Source organism: Anser anser (assembly GCF_964211835.1).
Source record: "Anser anser genome assembly, chromosome: 14".
In the NCBI taxonomy this organism is placed as follows: domain Eukaryota; kingdom Metazoa; phylum Chordata; class Aves; order Anseriformes; family Anatidae; genus Anser; species Anser anser.
Window position 1 is genome coordinate 15,765,220 of NC_139735.1, and position 23,557 is coordinate 15,788,776.

The 23,557-nt window shown below is 51.8% G+C and overlaps 3 protein-coding genes across 18 annotated transcripts in view; 1 reads left to right on the top strand and 2 right to left on the bottom strand.

The window, feature by feature from the left end:
• The window catches only part of LOC310881735 (rho GTPase-activating protein 7-like), a 56,140-nt gene extending 44,695 nt beyond the window's left edge, over window positions 1-11,445 (top strand). For 10 of the 13 annotated variants that reach the window (XM_083799370.1, XM_083799371.1, XM_083799372.1 and 7 more), the window contains 6 exons: window positions 542-740; window positions 1,764-1,983; window positions 3,708-3,822; window positions 4,120-5,126; window positions 6,371-6,555; window positions 6,952-11,445. In XM_083799370.1, the coding sequence (XP_083655496.1) occupies window positions 542-740; window positions 1,764-1,983; window positions 3,708-3,822; window positions 4,120-4,137 (552 nt within the window). In that variant the 3' untranslated portion in view covers window positions 4,138-5,126; window positions 6,371-6,555; window positions 6,952-11,445. Of the gene's footprint in view, window positions 1-541; window positions 745-1,763; window positions 1,984-3,707; window positions 3,823-4,119; window positions 5,494-6,370; window positions 6,556-6,951 lie in introns of those variants that run through there. The other 3 variants (XM_083799365.1, XM_083799362.1, XM_083799366.1) reach the window with 2 other exon arrangements.
• Window positions 6,921-22,510, bottom strand: RARS1 (arginyl-tRNA synthetase 1; the record flags this gene model as incomplete). Its single annotated transcript, XM_083799374.1, has 15 exons — window positions 6,921-7,068; window positions 7,461-7,708; window positions 8,225-8,397; window positions 9,508-9,613; window positions 10,467-10,576; window positions 11,105-11,283; window positions 12,231-12,335; window positions 12,676-12,805; window positions 13,092-13,212; window positions 13,540-13,661; window positions 13,976-14,076; window positions 15,027-15,138; window positions 17,703-17,891; window positions 18,234-18,368; window positions 21,920-22,510. The coding sequence occupies 15 exons, from the start codon at window positions 22,508-22,510 to the stop codon at window positions 6,959-6,961; spliced, it is 2,532 nt and encodes an 843-aa protein (XP_083655500.1). The 3' UTR covers window positions 6,921-6,958.
• WWC1 (WW and C2 domain containing 1) overlaps window positions 22,417-23,557 on the bottom strand; it is a 70,694-nt gene continuing 69,553 nt past the window's right edge. For all 4 annotated transcript variants that reach the window (XM_083799357.1, XM_083799358.1, XM_083799360.1 and 1 more), the window contains one exon: window positions 22,417-23,057. In XM_083799357.1, coding sequence (XP_083655483.1) covers window positions 22,991-23,057 — 67 coding nt within the window. In that variant the 3' untranslated portion in view covers window positions 22,417-22,990. The remainder of the gene's footprint in view (window positions 23,058-23,557) is intronic.

The following is a 23,557-nucleotide window of genomic DNA, read 5'->3' on the forward strand; positions in this document are numbered from 1 at the left end:
AAGGGATCTGCTCCAGAACCAGTCTCTGCTTTCAGCTTTTGAGGGGACTTCCTTGCCACCACGGGCAGAAAGGTGTGATAGGTCTGAGCAGGTGGCCTGCAGGGCAATACAATGCTGCTACCTTCTGGGAATACCTTTAGTCCTGTATCGTGTTCTTTGCCTTGCCTTGCTGAACTCATCTGCATTCGGTTCTCTTGGTGCTTTTTCCTGGTATGGTGGCACGTCTCTGCTCCCTCAGGAGGTCACACAGTGTTGTGGTTCCCTTTGTTCTGTGGTTGCCGGTAGTGCCAGAGCCGATGTGATGAGGAGTCTTGCTTCAGCTGGAATGTGCCACTAAGCAGAGATAAAACATACTCACTCATGGTCTGCCGGGGATGAATATCCTTGCTGCTGCTATTGATACAAAAATACATCAGTATTGCGTCCTGCTAGCATAGGATCTTAACTGTCAAAAGGGAAGTGAAGGATCAATTATTATTTGTCAGATATTTGCGTCCTGGTAACTCCTCTGTGTCTTTAATGTTTTCATTTTTCCTTGTAGGTTGGCCTGTTCCGAAAATCTGGTGTTAAATCCAGGATCTTGTCTTTAAGAGAAATGAATGAAGCCAGCCCAAACAACGTATGTTACGAAGGGCAGTCAGCATTTGACGTGGCAGATATGGTGAAGCAGTATTTCCGAGACCTTCCCGAGCCTATATTTACTAGCAGGCTTTGTGAATCCTTCCTCCACATCTACCAATGTAGGTAACAAAAGCTATAGTTTTCCAGTTCCTTGAATATCTTATGATACCTCAATATTCGGCTGTACTAGGCAGTGTCCAGACTGGAACTGATGCTGTGTCCCTTAATAATCAGAGGACACAAATCAGGCAGGACCTGTCTGAAAAGATGACCTCAGTGTCGATCTGGATTTAAACACCTGAGATCTGCATCTTGCAAGAGGTTTGTGTGACACTAGTTTTCTTTTTGCATCTACAAGCATTTGTGAGGAGCGCTACAGTTCCTCTGTCCAAAGGATGTGGAACCATTTCCTTCCATTTATTTTACACCTGGCTACTGTCCACCTCCTGTCTTTTGTACTGGGATAGAAACAGCAAATGGCTGAACTCTGCTCCCCATTTCTGTGCCATATGTGACTTGCGCAGGCGCCCAGATTAGTATATTTTGGAGATAGATAGGGAAGGTGGTGCTTTCACCAAGAAGCACGTTTTGTGTTTCCTGCGTGTGTGCATCTGCTGAAGGGAAAGAGCGGCAATGGTCTACCCTTTGCCGTGGTCAAAACTGTAGAAACCATTCTCACGATGGGGATTCCTGGCAGGGTGAGCCTCACCCACCCTCCTGCAGGAGCTGTCAGGCACAGGGTCTCACTGGGCTTCAGTGAGAGCATCTATTCTCTGCATGCTTGAGGCTGAAAGGAAAAGGTACCGTAGGTATCTACTCCAAACTATCATTGCAGAGTAACATTTTGTGTGGAGAAAAGCCCCTCTTTGGATTGTAATCAGAGCCAGTTCAACATGAGCTCATTAGTAAGGCATTCAAGAAAAAAATAAATACAAGAACTCAAGCACCAGCATCACTGGATATGTGTGCATATTGACAGGCAGTTGGTGAAAACTGTACTTGTGTGGTGTGAAGGTGACAATGGCCTTCTTGTTGTGAGCTAGAGCTTCAGTTCTTGTAGTTTCAAAGTCTTGCCTGGCACTCCTTTGACAGATACTTCCTTTGCAAATCACGTGTGATTTCCATCATTTTTCTGTTTTCAGACGTGCCGAAGGACCAGCAGCTTCAGGCTGTCCAGGCTGCCATTCTTCTTCTCCCAAAGGAAAACCAAGAAGCTCTGAAAATCCTCCTGTTCTTTCTACGAGATGTGGTTGCTTTTGTTGAAGAAAATCAGATGACCCCAACCAACATCGCTGTCTGTCTCGCACCATCGTTGTTTCACCTCAACACCCTGAGACGGGATAGCTCCTCCTCCTCCACTCGGTATTGTCATCCTAGTGCTGGCACTGCTGCTGTCAGTAGTGTTCTCTGCTAGATCAATGCTTTCTGTAGCTGGCCTAGGACAAGTGTTTGCTTTTAATGGGGACAAAGTGTGTGTGTCACAGGGTTTGTCTCCAGTACAGTTGTTGAGGTCCAGCAGGAGCTGACCACAGCACACGCAGAGCTCTGGCGGCTATGGGAAGGCCCTCGTGTCCTGCTCTTGACGAGTTTCCACGCGAGCCAGCCTGCCTCTTGGTCTCTTTGTGGCTGCCCACAGGTCCAGCGCCCCGCCTGTGCCCACTGCCTGCATGAAGGTGGTGCTGCCACGGGATGTACAGCTCCTGCACCGGGGACCTGAGCCTGGTGCAGCCCGAAGGCCCTGCAGATACCTGGCAGATTGTAGCAGCTGCTGGCACGCGTGCTGCTGGGTGATAAGGGGCTTGTGCCTGCCAAACCGAGCCACGGGGATGCTGTACATTTATCTCAATAACTAGAAGTATCTGGGTTGCATAACATTGCCCGCTTGTACGTGCAGGGAGGAAGGTGCCCTTGGGCCAAAGCAGACAAGTAGTATCTCGGAGAGCATTCGTGCCTTATCTGGTCTCCTGAGGCAGTGCTGTTTGTTTGCTTTATGCCGTGCTCCTGCGTATGGGCAGACACGTATCAGAGCAGAAAAGGACAGCTGGCTTTGATGGCAGCGCTGTGCACCCATCAGCGTAGCCAATTAATCACCTCACATGGCGCTCTGAAGCTGAGGACTGCTTCCAGAGAGCTGCAGAAGCTGTCAGATTTGCTGTTGGCACCCGTCAGCGCAATAACACAGGCTCTGGAGAGCACAGAGAGGGCAGAGAAAGCACGCAGGACCTCAGCCTGAGTGCAGCTGGAGCCTGGGGCTGCCCAGGTGCCCCTGGGCTGAGGCAGCGCAGGGCAGAGGAGCTGCGAGGTCGGTGCCAGGGCCGCTGCAACGCGACAGGGCTCAGGGCAGCTGCTCCGTCCCCGCCTGCAGCCCCCTCTGAGCGCCTGGAGAGCGGGCTTTGAGATCTGTACCGCCTGGGTTTACTTCAGCATGGAACTGTTGGGATCACAAAGGGAAGCTGAGGTTTCTCTTTGCTGTCACTGTGCAGGAGGCAGGTTGCTTTGAACCTTTTGCTTTTTTTTGTAACCGGGCATTAAGCTGCAGTGCAGGTTTCAGACTTCAAAGGAGAGGCTGACAGGTCTGGCTCGGAGGCGCACAGCTGAGGACACCTCTTATCTCCTGACGCATTTTTCAAGCTGTTTGGCAGGAATGCGCGTGGCTAGATGCATCAGAAGCCAGGATTAATGATGTCATATAATGATTATGAATTAAAAGAGGGGACTGTTTTTGAAATCTGTTCAGTGTGGTTTGAGCCAAAAGGTTCTGCGTGGGCTTTGCGTGGAGCCTGATATTTGAAGGCTGCACGCAAAGTAATTTGGGGTGATTTCTGTCTTTGGCCAGGTGTGATGATGTGTTTTGGGGAATAAAACGCCTTGCCTTGCAAGGGCAGACCTTGCTCCTGGTCAGTTCTGCCTTGGGCACATTCTGGGTATGCTGGGCAAGAACGATGGCTGTGATGTATCTTACTATGTGAGGCGACGTGCGCCTCATGCAGAACCTCCTGCTGAAGCTGCTGGTTTCCAGCCCCACATTGTGCCTGTACGGCCCAGCCTCTTGTTCACAGCCTGCCTTTTGCCTTCCCCATCCACAGATTGAGCCAGAGGAAGTGCAGCCTGGGGAAGCCGGACCAGAGGGAGCTGAGCGAGAACCTGGCAGCGACGCAGGGCTTGGCCCACATGATAATGGAGTGCAATAGGCTCTTCCAGGTATGCCGCCTGCTGTCACAGAGCAAAGCGTGGGGCAGGGGAGGGGGTGTTGCCACCCTGGGCTTGGGGCCAGCTCAGCACTAATGCTGCCGAGGGCTGCCCCCTTCCATGGTGGTGCTGTGGGGCAGAGGCTGCCATAATGCTCTGTGGGGAGCCCCAACCAGGGCTGACCCTCCTGTCCTGGGGCGCGCTGGCAGAAGGTGAGGTTTGGCTGCTGGGGCCTGGCTGGAGTGCCGCCAGCCATGCCTGTGCCTGGCCGTGGACCCCATTAATCTGCACCTGGCCCTTGACCCACAGACTGACTTCCCGGCTTGACCTCGGCCCTTCCTCGTCACTATGGACATTCCTGGCCATCACTGGACTGTGGCTCACCCTGGTTGCTGTCACCGGACCCGATCCTGACCTGGCTTGCTGCTGACCCACCCTCCTGGCTCGACCTCGGCTCTTCTCACCCCAGATGTGTGTCTGATGACTGGGACTCAGCTGGCCCTGGCTGCCACCCCCAGTAGCCCTGCTGGCCTGGCTCAGGTGGCATGGGACTGGGTGGCTGTCCTGTGGCCTTGCTGTCACACCCAGCCCCCGGTCCCTTCCCTTGGGGAGCCACAGCCCTTGGTGCCCCCCAGCTGTCAGCTCAGGTCTCACACCACCCCGAGCAGCAGGGAGCTGCCTCCCCTTGGCTCCCCAGGGCTGCGAACATCCCTGCCCCATGGCTCCCGCCAGTACTGACCCCAGCCAGCCCCACGCTCCTGAGTGACACCTGCCACCCCCTGCCCCCAGGACCCCAAACTGGCCAGTGACCTGCTGTCCATCCCAGCCCCACTGCAGGTCCCGATTTCCTCAGTGGCGGCCTGAATGCCCATGCCCAGCCCTCGCCCCCGCCCCCCCCCCGGGGGTGCCCTGGCACCTGTCCCCACAGTCACCTGTGCGCCACCTGGGCTGGCCTTGGGCCAGCGGACATCCTGCACCCTCCTGCTGCGACCAGGGCACTGCGAGGGGCCACGATTGTGTCCCCCACTCCACCAGGGAGGGGGGGGGGGTCTGGTGCCGGGACTCAGGGACAGCCCAGCCAGGCTGTCCCCTTCCTGCTGGTGACTGTGGGGAGAGGCCTCAGCCATGGCCATGCCCGGCCCCACATACCCGGCCCCAGACCCGTCACTGCAGCTGTTCCTGGCCATCGCTGGATCGTGGCTGACCTGGCTGCTGTCACCAAACCTGACCCTGCCTGGCTTGGCCTCGTCACCAGCGGATTCCCCTGATGGCTGGAACCGGTGCCTGGCTGCTACTGCGTGCCCAGCGCTGCTCAGGTACCGTGGGGCGGGTACTGCCTCGGGAGGGCACGGCGGGGGTACCAGGGCGTCTGCAGGAGCTGGGCAGCGAGCACCAGAGCTAGGTCACGTTTGGCTTGCTGGCGTGGGTCAGAGTCACCAGGCGTGTGTGTGTGTAACTGCCGGATCAGTGCTGTCTGGCTGTCATAGGTCAGCCCCCCCCCCCCCCCAGCTGACGTATGGGGAGGCTGTGGGCCACTTGTCACAGACATACACGTGTAGCTTATTTACATCTCTCTGTATACCTGCATTGCTGTGTATGTCCATACACAAAGATACACGCACACGCAGCAAGCAGCTACATCAAGCCCAACACCTCCTCTGATAGTCACACAGCCTCAGCTCTGTGCTGCTTTCCCTCGCACAGCAGAGCGCCCAACAAATCCCAAAGCAAAGGCATCTTTCAGGAGCCACGGCCAACTGTTAGGCAGCCTGGTGCGCATGTTGGGGAGCAGCTCGGTGGCTCTGTAGGGATTTAGAGCACCGCTGCCGCAGGGAAAGGCATTTCCCCTGTGCCATCCTCTTGAGGGAGCGTAGTCATCGGTCTGCTCTTCCCCTGGGTTTCCTGCTCCTCCAGGGAGAGCTGCCGCCTGCCTGCCATCCGGCAGCAGTGCTGGCAGCTGCTGGGGCTGCGGGAGCACCGGCTGTCCCAGCTCCTGGCAGCGGTGCCAGGGGTGGCACCTAGGAGCAGACTGGCCCTGGCAGTGCATCAGGGCAGGCCCAGCCACACCGTGCTGAGGGAGGCCAGCTGTGCGGGGCAGGGCTTGCTGTCCTTCGGCTGCCTCCTTGCTGGGGCGAGCCACAGACGGACATCGAGATGGATATCAACTCACCGGGCAAGCAGCAGGCTGCTCAGGGAGAGGCTGGGCAAGCAGGGGGAAGGGGCGGCTACAAGAGACTGGTGACAGAGCGGAAGGAGGAAGCCATTCACTCTTCCCTCCTTCGAAACCTGATGGTGGACATGCTGCTCTGCAGGCGTTCTGCAGTGCTCTGTGCAGCTGCATGCTTGCAGCCTAACCGCTGGCCTCTGAGAGGCACTCAGGAAGCCACCCCTTTTGGGGTGCTGGTGCCCCACCTGCACATGCAGTGATGGGAATGTGGGTTCTTGTAGGTGGTACACCCCCCCCACAGGACAACAGAGTTCAGGCTGTGTTGTTTCACAGTCCCCCGGTGTTTTACATTGAAGTTCAGTCCTTGAGTGCAGTGTTTGCTCTCTTCTGCAGGTACCTGCTTGCTGCCTCGATCAGCTCACTGACACCGTCCATGAAATGAGCATCACCAGGGCCTTGCACTGCTGGGCTGGGATGAAACTGCTCGGCTCTCGTGAGAGCTCCGTGCTTAGCTGAGGGATGCCAGAGATAACATCAAAAGCTGGGTGACCTGCTCGCACGTGGACTTGGCAAATAAGGTAAAGATGATGCTGGATATCATCAGAGCAAGGTCAGCTCTGGGATTGTGAGTGACTGTACTGTGGTTGGGCGGTTTCCCAGAAGGACACTTGGGTGTTCTGATAGGCCTCAGCCCTCCAACAATCTGTAGGCTACAGCAGAGCAGCCCTGGGGGTGGGCATGGGCCTGTGGGGTTCAGTTCCTGCGCACAGAAATGCTCTGAGCTGTGTCCACAGCCTCTCTTGTCTGCCTCTGTACCTGCAGCTTCTGAAGCCATGCTCCTGTGTCCCCTCCCTTTCTTACTTTCCTTCCTCCCTCAGGGTGCTGCTCCCCTAGAGCACCTTCCCATACCAGAACCCCACCCCAACAGACACAGACACCTCCAGATGTTCAATCCTTTTATTGTCACCCCACAGGGAACAGCTACATCCTCTGCACCGGCTTAATCCCCAGGATGTCAAAACCCTTGGCCATGATCATGGCAGTGGCCTCGCACAGCAGCAGCCTCCACATGTTCACCTTCACGATTTGGCCTGCAAAAACATCACGAGATCAGGAGATCTCCATCAGGAGATGGAGCAGCTGCTCAGAACCAACACCACCCTGCCTCTGGGGACCCATCCACCCACAACCTGCCCTGGGGCTGGGCACGGCGAGCTCCCTCCCCTACTCCCCGAGCCAGGCAGACAGACCAGCCACTGAGTTTCCAGCCGCCTAGCTGCTCACAGCTCCTGCTCAACCTTCCTGCTCACGGACAGAAGATGGCACAGCTGTGCCAGCCGCCTTCCATCCTCCCACCTGGCAGCACTTGCTCTGCAGCAGCTGGTAATGCAACACCAGCCCTCCCGGGACCAGGAAAACCCCACGTGTCACCTCTGCTCTGGTGCGTGCCAAGGCACGTGCAGCCCCATAGGCCAACACTCACCACTCTGCCTGTCCTTCTCAACGCAGTAGCAGTTGTCGTAGAACTCAGTGAAGGTGGTGGCCAGCTCATAAAGGTAGTCACAGAGCGTGTGCAGCAACAGATCCTCCAGGATTTTCTGCAGGATCTCGGGGAACCTCAGGATGCACTTGCCCAGCTTCCACTCCTTCTCGTGGTCCAGGACGAGCACCTCCTCCCTGGCTGCCTTCCGCAGCATCTCCTCGTCAATATTGGCCAGGCGAGCAATAGCCCTGCAATGTTCCAAAACTTTGTCTGCTTGTAAGGGTCCCAACAAGGCCCAGCCTGCGCCGCTCTCGCAGCGCGCCCACGGGGCACTGCAGGGGAGTAGGCAGGGCCGTGCTCTGCGTAGGTGTCGGCATGACTGCCCGTGCTACCAAGCCAAGCAGTGCTCAGGGTGCCAGAAAAGCTCTGTGGGGTATGGCAACGGTGAGCAGCTGCTGGAACACAGACTCACCCCTCTCTGGCCACCCAAATCCTCAAAAGGAATTACCTAGAACCTCACAGCTCCCTCCCTGGTAGCTAAAAGGCCCGGGATGCATGGCACACAGCAGGGCCCTGTGTCAGGTAACACAGGACACAGCCTCCAAAGACAAATAAAAACTTGCCTACAGAGCTCGCTTCTCATACCAACTAACCCCACCAGAACTGATGCAGCTACATCACTCCTTCCCCCACATCTCCTCTGCATAAAGATTCAGAGAGTATCAGAGGCTAGCTCCAAGTGACTCCCAACATGCTCAACCCACCTGATCCGCGTGAAGGCATACAGCAAATAAGCAGCTGTATTTCCTCGGTCATCCAGCATCTTGTCGAAGGAGAACACGTAGTCATTTAGTCTGTTGTGGGAAAGATCTGCGTATTTAATACATCCAAACGCGACTGATGTCTGGGCAGCTCTCAGCTCTTCTGCCGTGAGGACCTGTTACGATTTCAGAACAGGTAACAGTCAGGAGGAGGAACACCCTGCTGGCATCAGGAGCCACACCACGCAGCCTTGGGCACTCAGTGCGGCTCAGGAGGAGAGTGCAGGCAGCTGAGAGGAGTTCACCCACATGGTACGTGGCACAGGCTCACACCCACCCTCAGGGACCAGACCCCATCTCTGCCCCTCACTTCTCTCGTGTTCAGGCGGCATGGCCAACCTGCCCAGGCTAAGGCTGCCTCCACTCTCCCTGCTCCTGAAGGCCCAAGGACCCATCACGTTCTCTCTACCATGCAAATTTGACATTCACCCTGTGCTCTCGCTTCTCACAAACAAACACTTGCCCCTGCAACCCCTACAGAGCATTTTGGACAGTCCAAACACCCATAAAACACCTCTCTGGTACAGCAACACCCTGTCGGCAGGGCAAAGCACTGTGTGTCTGAATCATATGTGTCCTTGGGAGATCTCTATGGTGTTATTTTTTTCCTCATGCTTCCTGCTATTTCCATTTAAGAGGAGCTTTCAGCCTGTACTGCACAGCACCCAGGAGATCCACTTCCCAATTCCACTGCCTCACACGGTGCTCGGGCAGCTTGGTCCTTCTGCTCCATTCTGTGGCCCACGCCGTGCAGCTCTCTCCAGGCGATCAGCAGCCACGGCAGAACCTCTTTAAGCAAAGGGCTTCCAGCAGCTCAGCCGCAGTGTCCGAGGGAAAGGGTGAAGCCTGACACCAAAGTGCCCTGCACATCCCCGGCAGCCCATCACCAGAAGTCACCACCAGCCCAGCAGGCCGAGGCTGCGACTTCACATCCCGCCAGGCCCAGCTCCCCTCCCAGCTCCCCAAAAAGCTCTGCAGCACCAGCCGGAGGCCAGCTCGCTGCCTGCAGCTTCCATCTCCACACGGCTACGTACCCAGGGATTCTGCTTTCCCCATGGCAGCACCCTCCTGCCCCAGCTGCTCCCAGATAACACCACTGATTCTGTACACATCCCACAGCACCTCCCGGGCAGTTTGGCTGCATCCATATTCTCAGCTCAGACTCAGAATGTGGAAATTGTAAGTTTGTGAACAGATCTGGGAAGTTCTCAGGAAAGATGAGCTACCTTGTCCCGTTCCTTGTCTTTCAGCTTGTCCATGGCTCGTTTCAGCCCTTCTTCCAGCAGATCTATGAGACGCACGGTGTCCCCTGAACGAGTTTTGAACTTCTTCCTGAAAACACACAGACAAAATGACCACCTGTGTAAGAGGAAAAACACTCCCACCCTCTGCCTAGTGTGTGCCCAGGCAGATCCAGGACACGCCCCTGAGCTTCTTGCAGGAATTTCCACTGCTCAAACCTTTGGCTGATAAAAAAGCACATGCCCACAAATGGCTCTGCATTGAAGAAATTGACACCAGGCAGCTACACCTAGCAGGAAGTGCAGGAACCTGCCAGAACACAGGTGGGGAGCTGGGGGGTTGGAAGGCTCCAACACTCAGAGCTGTCCCAGGCATTAGGAAGGACACAACACCAGCACAAGGCTCCAGTCCAGCAAGGCACCTTTACTTTTGTAACAAACCTCCAGCAAAACCGCTCGCTCTGCAGCGTTACGTGGCTGTAGGAGTGCACTGGTTGCGTCACTTCACAGAGACACACGAACAACTCTGGAGCACAAGGGCCAGGCCTGCAGACCAGACCCCAGAGGTTCTTTTCCCAACTTCCATTCCATCTACCACAGGGCAGGCAGGGAATAAGGAAAGCACGGCCTTTACCATTGCCACTCCGGTATTCACACCACCTTCCTTGGCACTGCCACCAGCTGTTCCCTGTGCCGACTCCTGGTCCTCTCCCCAAACGGCAGGCAGCAGAGGCCAGGCCCCAGAGGGAACCAGACTTCAGCACCAAAACTACGTGCATCAGAGGGCCCTGACACGCAGTGCAGTGACGCAGTTACAAATAACTGCGCAGCACGTGATGTGTTTTGCTTGGCATGCCGCATGCGTACTTGTCAAGGAATGGGCAAGTCACTCAAGCATCCCCTCCAGAGCACACACAGAGGAAAAACTGCCTCCAAAGACTTACTTGTCTTCTCCCAGCACCACTCCGAATGCAGCGTGGGTCACTCTGGTTACTTTGGGATCATACCAGCCAATCATCTGTCCAGCTGCAAACACTGTCTGCAAATGCACCGACTGCAAGGGACAAACACCAACAACCAGGTCTCAACCCACACTTCCAGGTAGAGTTTTCTTGCCAGCTTCATCTCCTTCACAATGCTGCTTTCACAATGAAACTGTAAGTGTTTCTAGCTCCACAGAAGAGTTCCACCTCAGAAAGCTTAACCTTTCAGAGAGTTTGCCTGGCTTACAGAAGCAGCAACCAGCAAATTCACATCACTGCTCAGACACGCTGCTGACAATCTTGCATTTCGTCGGGTAAGAAGAGGCCAGTGTATAAGCAGTACAAATCTTATTTCAGACTGTTCTACTGAGATTTAGGTTTAACCGACCTCCAGTGGTGACTGGGTATCCATAATCATTTGGGATCTCCAGGGCTCTCCATGGAGATCACCAGTCACCAAATTAGATCCACCATCACACTAATGAGGACAAAAGGCAATATACCACACCTGCAGCATTCTACCTACAATGCTGTTGTATCTGTCATTTAAATACTTTGTGATCTGTACCAGGAATGACAGAAGAGGCTGACGTACTCACCTGGCCACTGTCAACAACATAAATAAGGATATCAGCCTTCTCTTCACACAGCCTGTGTCTAAGAGCAGCTAAGTCAGATGTGTCATATGTGTAACCTCCATCTGATTTCATGATTGTCAGCGGGACGGGGAAACCTGGCACAAAGACAATCTTCCGCCCGTCGTCCACCTGGACAAATCCTAGGAAAGCAACGGAACACATTGTGTGTCATATCACATGGGGAGGTTTGGGGCCAGGACAGGGACAAACACTTCCCATTCCAGATGCTACCAGAAAGAAAACACCATGCACTCACATTAAAAACTAATGTCTAAAATAAAAATAAAAAGAGAATTCCCTCACCAGCCGTGTCATATTTTGTACTGCACTTCTAGAACAAAACACCACGCACAAGAAAGCAGATCTGTTCAGATCTGGCCTTTCCAAAAGGGACCTAGTTGGATTTAAAAACTCATGTTGCTGGCATTCAGATCCACCTTTAGAGCCACAAGAACATCACAGTGGAGGGCATTAAAGACAATGGAAACTCTATGGAGAAGCACTGAGGACTAGCACAATATATCTAGGAGGTAAGACTAGCCTGGCCAGTCACCACTAGTCACCACTACAGATGGTGAGTCTCAAGAATTTCTAAATCTAAACAGGACCACATAAAACCAGAGACTCGTTATGGTCCATTTGGCTTCTTGTGAGTCTCAAAGTCAACATAATCCTAACGTGCCACTGTCTTCAGAGAGACTTCTCAGATTCAAGTTCTCCTCTACTCCCAACACCAAGACTGAGAAGTCTCTCATACACTGCTCCTTGACTATCTACTGAAGATGCAGTGAATTCCAGTGGTACCTCACACTATTTCCTACAAACATCACACACAACCTGCTCTTGGTGTCAGCAGGGAAGATTCACACTTTCGGGAAAGATACACATAAGAATCAGTTCTGCTAATGCTTCTTTGGGAGGAAATTCCACCAAAGATCCACTCAGGAAATGTTGCTGAGAAAAAGAGCAAGGGTGTGAAAAATGCAACTTTGCAAAAATCGGTGCTACACCTCATTGGATAGGAGTGAGGTTACCTCGCTCATGCTGACATCTGCAGAATTTCTGATTCCAAGACCAAAAGCCTTACCTTTATCTTCAAATTCTTTCACAATATCTTTCATCATCTCTTGGTAGAACGACTCTCCTCTCTCGATGAGTGTGATGTCCAGGCAGTTGTAGATTTTCTGGAACTCTTGAGGAGGGAAACAGATCAAAATATTTCCATTAAACGTACACAGTGGGAATTCACTGGCATATGTTTACCAATGGGTACAGCAAATCCCTAAATGTTTTCTGGCTCTGGGTCAAGCTATCAGACTAGGACTCAGACTAGACTGAGGAGACAAAAGTTTTAGCTGAAACCCTCTACAGACAGCCCAGTACTTTGGCTCTATCGTCCTTTTACTTTAAGCTTCTTACAGCAGGGCGGCAGCGATTTCTTTAAGAAAACTAGAGGATGGACTCGGACATAAAGGTGAGGAAAACCACACTGTTCATCTGCTGAGACATGTTTCTGAACCTGGCAAAGTCACCTTTCCGCGACACGTCACAGATCAGTTCCCACGCTTTAATGAAGTCTGGGTTTTTGCTCTGCAGCAGCACCACACATTGGTAGGCTCGTTTCTTAAACTCCTCCTCTGTGTCAAATCTCCTCTTGGATTCCTATGGTAAAACACACTACATGAACGAAGCACCTGTTTTCCCCCGAAACAACGGGGGGGACTTTCATAACAGGCTCTCAAAGCACACTTGTCTCAAAAGACAAGTCCTTTAATCACGCCCCACATGGACAACTCGAGACCAGATTCATTATCTATTGGCAGATAATTGCAATAATCTATTAACATGATTCCCTTTGTTTCTCTAAAACTGTGCTGCAAGTTTGTAAACCTCCTAAACCTGCTTTTTAGGTGTTGACATAAATATCGCGTTTATTTGCTACAAATACCTTGTAAAAAGCTTGGAGATCCCCAATGGGAGGAGAAACAGTTAAGTAATCTGGAAATTTGTCTTGGAGGTGAGCAATGAGCATTCCGAACTGGGTGCCCCAATCTCCTAAATGGTTTAACCTTGAAGCAATTAAAGAGCACAATAAAAATGATTTCTCAAACATATCTTTTAAAATTGCACATTTTAAATATGTATATTCTAAAAACCAAACATACATAATACGAGAAACCAAAAATAGACAAGCTGCCCCCTCCCCAATTTCAACGCAACGAAGCTGTTGCCCATCTGGATTCCTAACCCTGCTACACTTGCTCAGTTTAGTAGCTTACTGCAGAGAGGATTATTTATGAAGTGCTTATAAAAAAGACCAATACCGACCAAAGCATACAGAGGTACTGCAGACATTTAGCCAAAGCAGCCCATCCCATCCCAAAATCAGCTCTCACCTCAGAACATCATAACCTGCGAACTCGAACAGGCGGCACATGCTTTCTCCAATGATGGTGGACCGCAGGTGACCAACATGCATCTCCTTGGCAATATTGGGGGAAGAGAAATCCACCACCACCTTAGACACAGTACAAAAGAAATAAATGAATAAAGGCAACAGCCATCACCATATCCCACGTGTTTCACGGGGGGTTGCTGGGAGCCCTGGGATACCCCTGTCCCTCATCCCCCAGCACCCCAGTGACCACAGCTGGTACACGTGGGCCAACTGATGGCGCCCAGGCCCCAAGTCACAAAAATGCCACCCTGACAACCAGCTGACATGGCCGTCTACTCGACAAATCTCTCTGGAGGGGGAATTCGAAGCTACCTGCAGTCCAGCACACACTTCAGCTGCATGGGTGCAAGATGCCCATCTCCTTACTGCCATACCTTTTTCCTTTTGCCAACAGCCGGTGGTTGAACTCCGTTCATCAATAAACTGCTCAGCTGCTTCGACACAAAATCCTTTCTCAAGTGGACATTGATAAAACCTTTGGAGGAGAAAACCAGCAATGAGTGTTGGGGCTGCAGAAGTGCTTTAAGGCACTTTTTCAATTTCTGTTTCCTCGCATCAAGGACAAGAGCATATGAAGTTAGCTTGACTAAACAAAATTTTTTCAGCAACAGGACAACAAAGCTGTCACTAGAAGACAATTTCTGCTCCCACATTAAAACAGCCTTCTATTTGTGTTTCACACAACCGCAGGAGTCAGATTTTGGAAGCAAGACCACTGACAACTCCCTTTTTGCACGCTGTCACTCAAAGCTGACTCTACAAAACCATTGTTTATGAGAAAGTAAATAATCTTGCCAGGGTTTGCAGAATACAAAACCAAATCCTGCTTTCTAGCCTTCTTTTACTTCTCCTTCTAAGAGCTAATGAATGAACTGCCCAAGCACCCCGAAGGCCTGGGCCCTGTGATCCTTGCCTTTACACTGCAGCCCTAAGGAATAGGAGCCCTCGTATTTCTGCCTGGGTCACAGGGATGAGGCAGACGCAGCAGTTAACAACCTCCGTGCTACTCCAGCCTCTCAGTGCTGAGAGGGCAAGGCCTCCTCGGCACCCAACCAACAGCAAGCACTCCCGGTCTCAGCTGAGAAGGGCATACCTATTTCTCCAGTGATTTTGTATGACTGTGACCCCACACCCATCACTAATGTTCAAAAGTGCAAGGCTGATCCCTTAAGGATCAGTGGAAAAATTTCTAAATAACGGGCTGAGGACTGCACCAGCCAATTTAAAACAGAGGCAGATTGCTGCTGCTGCACACGTCTGGGGGCTACAGAGCTCACCACGATAGAAGCAGCTCATTCATCCCGTAATACCGGTTTTAAATAACAGAACAGTTGAACTCAGCTCAGCTTCTCTGATCCCCATCCTGTATAAAATTGCCCTAACAGCTTTAAAACATACAAGGGGTAGAACATGAAAGTACCGTACCAGGCCCAGCAATTTCAACCTTCTCAATGCACTCGTTCGCAGGAATATTTTTTGTTATTTGCTCAGCAATTTCTCTTGGACTAACCTTCTGTTCCTTGGTTTTGAGCAGGATCTGAAATGCAACAAGAAAATCCAGTAAAATTCAATCCTCCAAAGCATTCCACAAATGAAACAGAAAGCACAGACACTACTGTGCACACCTGCCATACTGCTGATCGTTACAGCATCCTTGCAAAATGGCTAAGGCTTGGAAAGGGCAAGAAAAGGAACCTTCTGTAGGGATCAACTTCAATGCTATCCAAACTACAGGAAAAAAAAAACATGCAAAACCAGATAATAAGCATGTTGTACCAGCTTATTGGCATGTCCTCTGAATCACTCCAGGAACAGTCCCTGCACTCCTCTTACTCTAAGGAGCAAGCAGAGCTCCTGGCTCAAGCCCCAGGCATTAATATGCTAACAAGCTCCCAGAACACAATACACATTTGTGAGGGCTGTTTCCACACCAGCGCGCTGAAGGGAGAGGTGGCTGCCTGGCACGTAGTGGTGCTGCCCAGTCAGGAGGCGTACTGCGCCTCTCAGGGGACACCCTGCGGGAGCAGGGCTCCTCGGGGAGACATGCACCACGTCCCCAAAGCTTCGGCTGACGGGAAGGACGTAACCTGCTGCGCTCAGAGAAAGGACTGCTGCATCCCCTGCCTCTGCTGCGCTGATTATGCTGTGACGTGTGGGTGTCCCCAGGCTAAGGCCCTGCATAGCCTGTGTGCCTCTCCAAGGAACAAACTCCCCAGCCAAGCCCAGCATGAGGAGCCTCTACCCCTCGGCACTGCTGACAACCGGGAACTTGAAGCCGTGGCTTGACGAGGACTGGTTGGATACGGAGTTATGCGAACACCGCTGACACGGAGAAGCCAGGACTGCTCAAGAATCCTAACAGAGACTTAATTGGGGTAAAGCAGCGGTCAGAAAAATGGCAAAGCCCTGAAAGCGTGTGGCAGTGCAGTCACCCAGCGTGCTCCTCTGGCCGGAGCCCAGCCACAGCATGCGAACAGCGCTAACAAGACCGAGGAAGATGACTTGTATCTGTGCAGGCTGTTTCCGCCTTGGCACTTCAGGCCAAGAGCCTGCTGGCTGGCACGTATCGGTGCTGCCCGCGAGCTAAACTCACTGGCACAGGACAACAGACGTGGCGACCGCAGGTGACAACCTGGGCCAGCGGAACTGCACCCGTGTCAGGGCACGTTCAAGGTCAAGATTAGTCTGACAATAAAAAGGTGAATTAATAACAGAACACTTAAAAATAAAAGTTGCTTCTGTTGTGAACGTACACTGTAAAATAAAAGATCTGTAATTACAAAGAGTCTTCTATTCACTCAAAGGCATCAATGCGTTGGAAGCAGGGACACCTAACACCTCAGACAGAACGCAGCACCTTTCTCCCTCACCTCCTGCTTGTACTCCATCACAGTCCCATCCCACTGAGCAATGCCTGAAATGTCTCCTATTCTGTCCGGGCTCTCTTTGGCCAAGTATCTCCTACAAAGCAGCAATGCCATAATTTTTGAGGTTGATACTTGCCAGGATTAAAAAAAACACACTCCTTCCTTTGCACACACATCAGAAGTGTTCTGCAAAGCAGAGCTGTTGTTACAGCTGCCTGAAAACCTCCAAGACCAGAACATCATAACAAAACAAACACACTTCCTGAATTTTGATCGGTTAACAGAAGATACAGACGCCCACTAACCACAGATGCCCACACAGCAGCCCCTTGGTAAACGGTTGGGTAACAGCAGCCAGAGAGGAACACGAGCATCAAGTGGGCACAAACTGTGCACGCAAACTGCCTGAGAGAGTCACAAAATTGAAAATACCTAAAGGAAGACAACACCAATCAAACTTAGCTCTAACCAGGCAATTAGCAACACTTTTGAACCAAAGGAGCTGGCTAGAAAAGCAGTACAAAGGAGGGTACCTGAGCAGTAGCCAACACCTGGCCTGACGCTGCAGGAAGGTGCCTGGCACGCACCACGGCCTCTGCGCGGGTCGGACCCGTCGCCTGGTCTGCCATCGGGCGCTGCCTGCAGCCAACCTGTCCCCCTGGGGGTACGGGGGACTGCCCAGGGCCCTTCTCAGCAGCACCCGTGCCAGGGGGGTGGCAGGAAGCTGCAGCACTGCGCCCCGTGCCTGGAACCTGCCGGCCTCGGGCTAGCGCATGCGTGCAGGTAGCTGTGCGCACGGGGGGCACTCTGACTTCTCAGCGCTTCCTTCAGAGATCTGTAGGTCTTTATCAGCATTCTGCTACTGGCCATTTATTGTTTCCCTGCTATTAGTCCAAAACATACAGCTCACTACTTGGTAATTAATTATGTCCTAAGTAAATGAATACAATGACTTAAATCCCCCAGACTGGGCCATTTTTCTGTGGCACACACGTGTAACTCAGACACTCTCCTGCCTCATAACAGCAATCTAAACTGAGATTGAAAGTCCTGCCCTGTGAAGGCCAATGCCTCCTAAAACACCATTAAATATTCAGTGAATTCTCAGCCCAGAGGCTTGCAATGAACCTAAAACAGGTCCAATATTGCAACTCTCACAGTGCTGTCTAACCACTTAGCTTCCAGCAGGCAACATTCCCACTTTGCTTCCCTTTGGAAGGTCTTTCGGATTTACCTGTGTTATGCCCATGGCGCTGTTGCACTGATAATCCCCAAATTTGGGCTGCTGGCTTGGGGTCACCACTAGTGGAGGGTTTTCTAAATCTGGGTACGCAGCCTGGATAGCAGCTCCAAAGATCTCCTGAAGACAGCTGTTGATATTAATCATGCTTTTCGCTGTTTTACTTCTTTCCTCTTGAAGGCTCTGAAAAAGCAAAACACAAAAGGCATGTGAGGAGCAGTTACATCCTGCTTTGCTTCTCACTCTTCTGTCAGTAACCCTGGCAGGGATCTCAGCTGGGCTGCCTGTTACACGACCACTCAACACAGAGCAGCGTGGGCTTATTAACCCACTGACATTTTTCATAAAGCAGCGTTTTGTTTAAAGAACCAAGAAACATCTGAAGTGCCACCAACACTTAAGACATGAGAATGCAGAGAGAGCACGCTGTCACACCTTACTAGCTGTAACAAACGGACAATTTATTTACCTCGTCCAAATGAGAACAAAAGCACGTAACACAGCATTAATTCCTCATTCCCTTACCTTTCGAAGGAAATTTAACCGATATTTAAGTTTTGCGTTTTCGTCTCGCAACCCTTCCAAACTCGGGGAGATTCCCAAGCATCCAAAATTCTTCAGGCGCTCGATTTCTGCCGTTAGCAACTTAATCTCGTTTTCCTGAAAAGCAAATTAAATGGACACACTGTGATTCCTGGAGAAGGGGAACAGAAGGTGAGGAGCAGCAGGATCTTGATACACTTCTAGTTGTGTCTCGTAAAGGTAACAACAACGACGTGTAAGTAGAATAATTCCAAACAATCCTTGTTTAAAGACGGTTTCTATTTGTGTCAAAAACATGGATTCTGACACATTCTTAAAAACGGTCGGTGCTGTAATAATCTTACTGATCTCGAGACAGGAGCACAAGAAAGACAACAGGTCAGGCTAATGAAATTTAGGCTCAAAAAAAGGGCATTTTCTCCAGCTTTTTTATCTAATAAAGATGCCAAAGTTTTGATTCCAAACTCCCTGCAGCCTCCTTCAAGCTTCAGCCCGTTCCACTCTCTCTATCTAGGCCACGTTTTCTCCTTCAGAGGGTGAAACCACAACCGCTCACACAACCCCAGCAAGCTCCAACGCCGACGTGACAGAGGTGCCCAGAAGTCGGCGTGCTGCCTCACAGGACAGCGTGAGGCCGTGTCGGCAGCGCGTGCTCCCACCTCACCACTCAATCCTTCCTTACCTTGGGGTTAAGGTGTTTAGGAGAAAACGGGAATTTCATTTTTATTTTCCAAATAAATGAACTTCAGCTTTCAGCTGTCTTGCATGTGTGTGCCCTCCACCCTCTCTAGGTGAAGCCGGGAGCGGCAGCACAGCGGAGCTGTGGGTGCTGACCCAGAGCCTCCCCTCGCCCACGGGCACTTTTATAACCAGGGAGAAGCTGCTGCGAGGAGCAGGAACTCTCCTCACACAGCCCCCCAGTGAAACCAGGGATCTGAAACTTCGTCTCTGAAGTCCGCCTCTTTTCCTCCTCCAGCCCATCAGCCACAAACCTGGTCCACAAACACGCCTGGAGGCTGTAGGAACCGTCCCAACAGCGCTCACGTCCCTGATGCGCTCGTCAGGCATTCTCACAGCAGGAAGCAGCGCTGGCTAGCATCAGAGGCAAACAGGCCACCAAAACCTTATTGAAAGGGCTTGCTTACTTGAAATAACCGGAATATTTAATTAAGGAAAAAATTGGGGTCATCAAATCCCCCGGCCCAGTGTTACCACCGAACAGCAGCTCCCACAGGTGCCAGCGGAACTGACCGCAGATGCTCAAAATTCCTGAGCTGGGCCAAAACCATCTTAAGACTGCCCTATTTAAGGAGCAAGCTGAAAATCAGTACTTTTGAGGTCATTCTTCATTCGCGCTTGGGCTTCAACATTTCCAGTTCACTTCTTTTATAACCTCAAGGTCTCCGCTACAGGAGAACAGGATGCTTCCTGCAGGTTCAAGCATGAAGAAACAGGACTTTGGAATTAAAAAACTTGACCAAAACCTCTGTTTTGGCACTTATCAAACCCAAATCATCTAAAAGCAATGCTATATCTTAAAAATAACTCACTTCAAATACCCCATTTGAGCTGTTCCTTTTGCAGCTTATTACTTTTTTTTTTTTTTTTTAAACAAAGGCAGACATCCCTCCGCATCCCTCAATCAGACTGCTTTGCTCTCACACACGTACACCTACCTTCCCCCTTGACAGAAAATGTTTTTCTTATTTTATACTTTTCTTATTGGCCTGACCTGGTAGCATTTGATAGAACTCACAGATCCGTTTAAAAATCTTTCAAACAACTTCAAATTTAGAATAGTGGAAGAGGGATTTCATTGCATTAATGAACAGTTGTTTCACTGTAAATTTAAGTAAGCACTATTGCAACATACTGACTTAAGGCAATATCGGAGCAGCAACACAAATAATTGAAGTTTAAACTCACCTAATTCCCCCTCCGTCTGAAAAAAAAAAACACCAAACAACTGATGTGCTTTAAAAAAGCACAAACATTCTGTCCTACTCCTAATATCACACTACCTGTAAGCTCCGTGTCCACGCAGGATTACCTACTGTCTAGCAAAGACACCAGCTGCAGGGCAGGTTAGTGAGTCAGACCCTTGGGAGAGTTTTGCACTGATGACAAATATTGTACAAATCCAGAAAGTTTTTTTGTTTTCTGCTTTTGAAATAAATGGACACCCTTACACATCCCAGCCCATGAGCAGCTCTCACGCACTCCTCCTGCATTAAAAAAATACCCCCAAGCTACAGCCACCGAGATCTTTCAGAACCCTGGCAAGCCTTTCAGAACAGAAATTCATTTCTGATTGTCCTCCACAACCAAAATTGCTTCCAGTCACTCAAGTTAAGGCTTGCAGGAGATGAAACGACCAGTATCTTACCGGAACTTTCTTCCACGTGGACACACTACAAGAGAGGATGAGAAAAGGTTTATCCACGTGCATGGCCTGAACCTCAAACCCGAGGGTTCTCAGGAATCACCAGCCCCCGGGGCTGACATCTGGCCCGAACAGCTTCTCTCACACCACTAAAAGCTGACAACAAGTATCCCAAATGGCTGGAATTGGCCAAGAGGGAAAAAAAACCTAAAAACAGTGCCAAAAACCAGGCTCTCATCTACTTCTTTACCATGACTGCACAGAAACAGCAAATCCCCAGCCCAGACACCTGCAGACACGAGGTGTTCAGGACGCCACCATTTCAGGCTTGACCAAGCCCAGGGTATCAGCCCCCACTGCTGCGTTTCCCCATCGTGTTTTTCTTTCCTGAAAGTTTCAGCATCACTCTTTACTTCCAGCAGGGATTACGCTGAGTTCCAGCAGGGATGGGGTCAAGGCCAGGAGGGCTGGGGCGGGTAGCGCGGCCTGCTCGGCCCTGGCAGGCAGGGAGCCCCCGTGCAGGGCCCGGCGGGAGGGAGCAGCGCTCCCCTGCCCCACGCCCATAACCGCGTCTGGGCTCTCCGGGAGAAAGGTCTGCAGGCACTCACACGTTATGGGTGGCCCTTATCACAGGAACCTGCAATAAACCTGCTTCTCTAGCGGATCACCTGTGAATGCCAGGTATTGTTAAAGAGTTATCGATTCTGTAATCTTTCTGAAAAAGAAATTACTGTGTTAAACGACAGGCACCCCTCGTATTCCTCCCGGTACCGTCCAAGCGAGGGGGCAGACAGTGCCTGTGACAGTACCACTACACCCTCAGCCTACAGAACTTGTAACTGAGAACAGGAAGGAAGGAGCTGCTGCCTGGGAAATAAAACTTCACATTAATCCTCCCGCCCAGCCCTGGGTGCACCACAGCTCCTCAGCAAAGGGCCAGACCCGGGGAGCACCTCACGGGAGGCCGCGGGGATTACGGGGGCACCTCGAGGGCTTTTCGGTCAGCCCAGTGCCAGGGACCTGCCCTTGTCTGCGAGTACAAGACAGCGACGGCTCTCCCGGTAAGACCCGAACGCCCGTCAGGATGCGAGCCGGGCCCCGCTGCATTCGCAGGGCTCTCGCACAAAGCCGCCTGGCAGGGAGCCCCGCTCCATCACACCACAAAGCGGCCGGGGAAGGGAGATGGCGTCGGGGCGCCTCCATCCCTCCCCCTGCTCCTCCCCGGGGGCTTCTCCCTCGGCCGCCCCCGGAGCCCCGGGCCCTGCCCGCCTCCCCCTGCCCGCACCTGCCGCGCCAGCCGTGCCGCCGCCTGCGCCATGCGCGGCTCCATCCCGGGCTGCGGAAGGGGAAGGGAGGGGAGGGGACGGGACGGAAAGGGGAGGCCGCGCCCGGCCGCAGCGCCCCCTGGTGCGCCGGAGGCCCCGCTGGGGGCTGCGGGTGAGCGCAGGGTCCCAGAGCGGTTAGGGCTGGGAAAGCCCTCCGGGATCACCTGCTCCAACCCGCCCCCCCCCAGCAGTGTCACCCCCTGAGCCATGTCCCTAAGCACCAGGCCCAACCTCTCCTTGAACAGCCCCAGGACAGACGCCACCACCTCCCTGGGCAACCCGTCCCAGCACCCGACTGCTCTTTCTGAGAGAAATGTCTCCTCATTTCCAACCTGAACCTCCCCGGCACAACTTGAGGCCCTTCCCCCAGGGATGTCACAGCGAGGGGGGTGAGGTGACAGAGGCTCGGCTCTGTGGGTGACGCACGGCGTAGCAAAGCACGAGGACGCCAGGAGGTTGGTGCAGGAAGGCTGCTTTATTGGGAAAGGCAGGCGGGCAGCAAGGCTGCGGCCCTCCACCCGCGGCGGGGGATCAAGAGGCGCCCCCCGCATCCCAAGGGCGAGCCAGGATCCCCAGGAACCCCCCAACACACAACACAGCTCACAGGGCCTCCGTCACACCGCACACGGGGCCTCGGTCACAGCACGGTGGGGAGGCCCTGCCAGGCGGCAGAAGGCAGGAATGAGGTTGCTCCAAAGTCGGTTTATTGCAGTCAAGCCTCAAACAGGAGGAGCTGTACAAAAATTCTAAAGAGGGTTATTGAAGAATAACAGCACCTGATGCTGGATTTGTTCTTATTTAAAATTCTATTTCCCAAAAATACATTCCTAAATATACAAACTATACAATCTTGTCACTTTAATGCTGGTTTTTGTGATGATGCAACTCAACCTAGAAGTCTTTAAAACATCCACATACTGACGAAAGCTCTAACGTACAAATGCCTTGGTGCCTTCATAATACCACATAAATAACTTCAAAAACCAAACTGCATTTGTAGAACTGTCCAGAAAGCAAATACTTTATGGTGATCACACGTCATCCGCAGAGAGCGTTGGAATGTTGATCCTCGGCCGTGTGAAAAATGCCATCTTCTCTCTAGAAAGAGATGATCAGGTATTAGTGCAACAGAAGTCCTGCCAGCAATGTCTATCATCTACATGAGAATTTATCCCACCAGCTGTCACCACGAAGAACAGCAGCACAGCCTCGCACAAGCTACACCTTTTATTTACATAGCATACATGAGGTATTGTTACAGTTAAGCTCACAACACTGATCTTACCAAAAGAGCCATTTCAGAAAGGCTCGTTTTTTAGCATTACGAGCATGTTACTTACAGAAGCAAAGGGCTGCTTCTGCATTAAGCAGAGGATTTGCAAATTTGGTGCCAGGTGAGGAATGATTTGGAGTAGTTCTGGATGCCTTGTGATCGCTTGCAGTGCTGCAGCTAATTTTTGACTCTCAGATCTTAGACTTTGATATGAAAATACAGAAATTTGTTGAAGCAGAACAGTTAACTACTACAAAGATGAAATTTATCAGTACCTTAGGACTCCACAAAAAAAGTCAAGGTAGTCAAATTTTCCTCCCCTTTA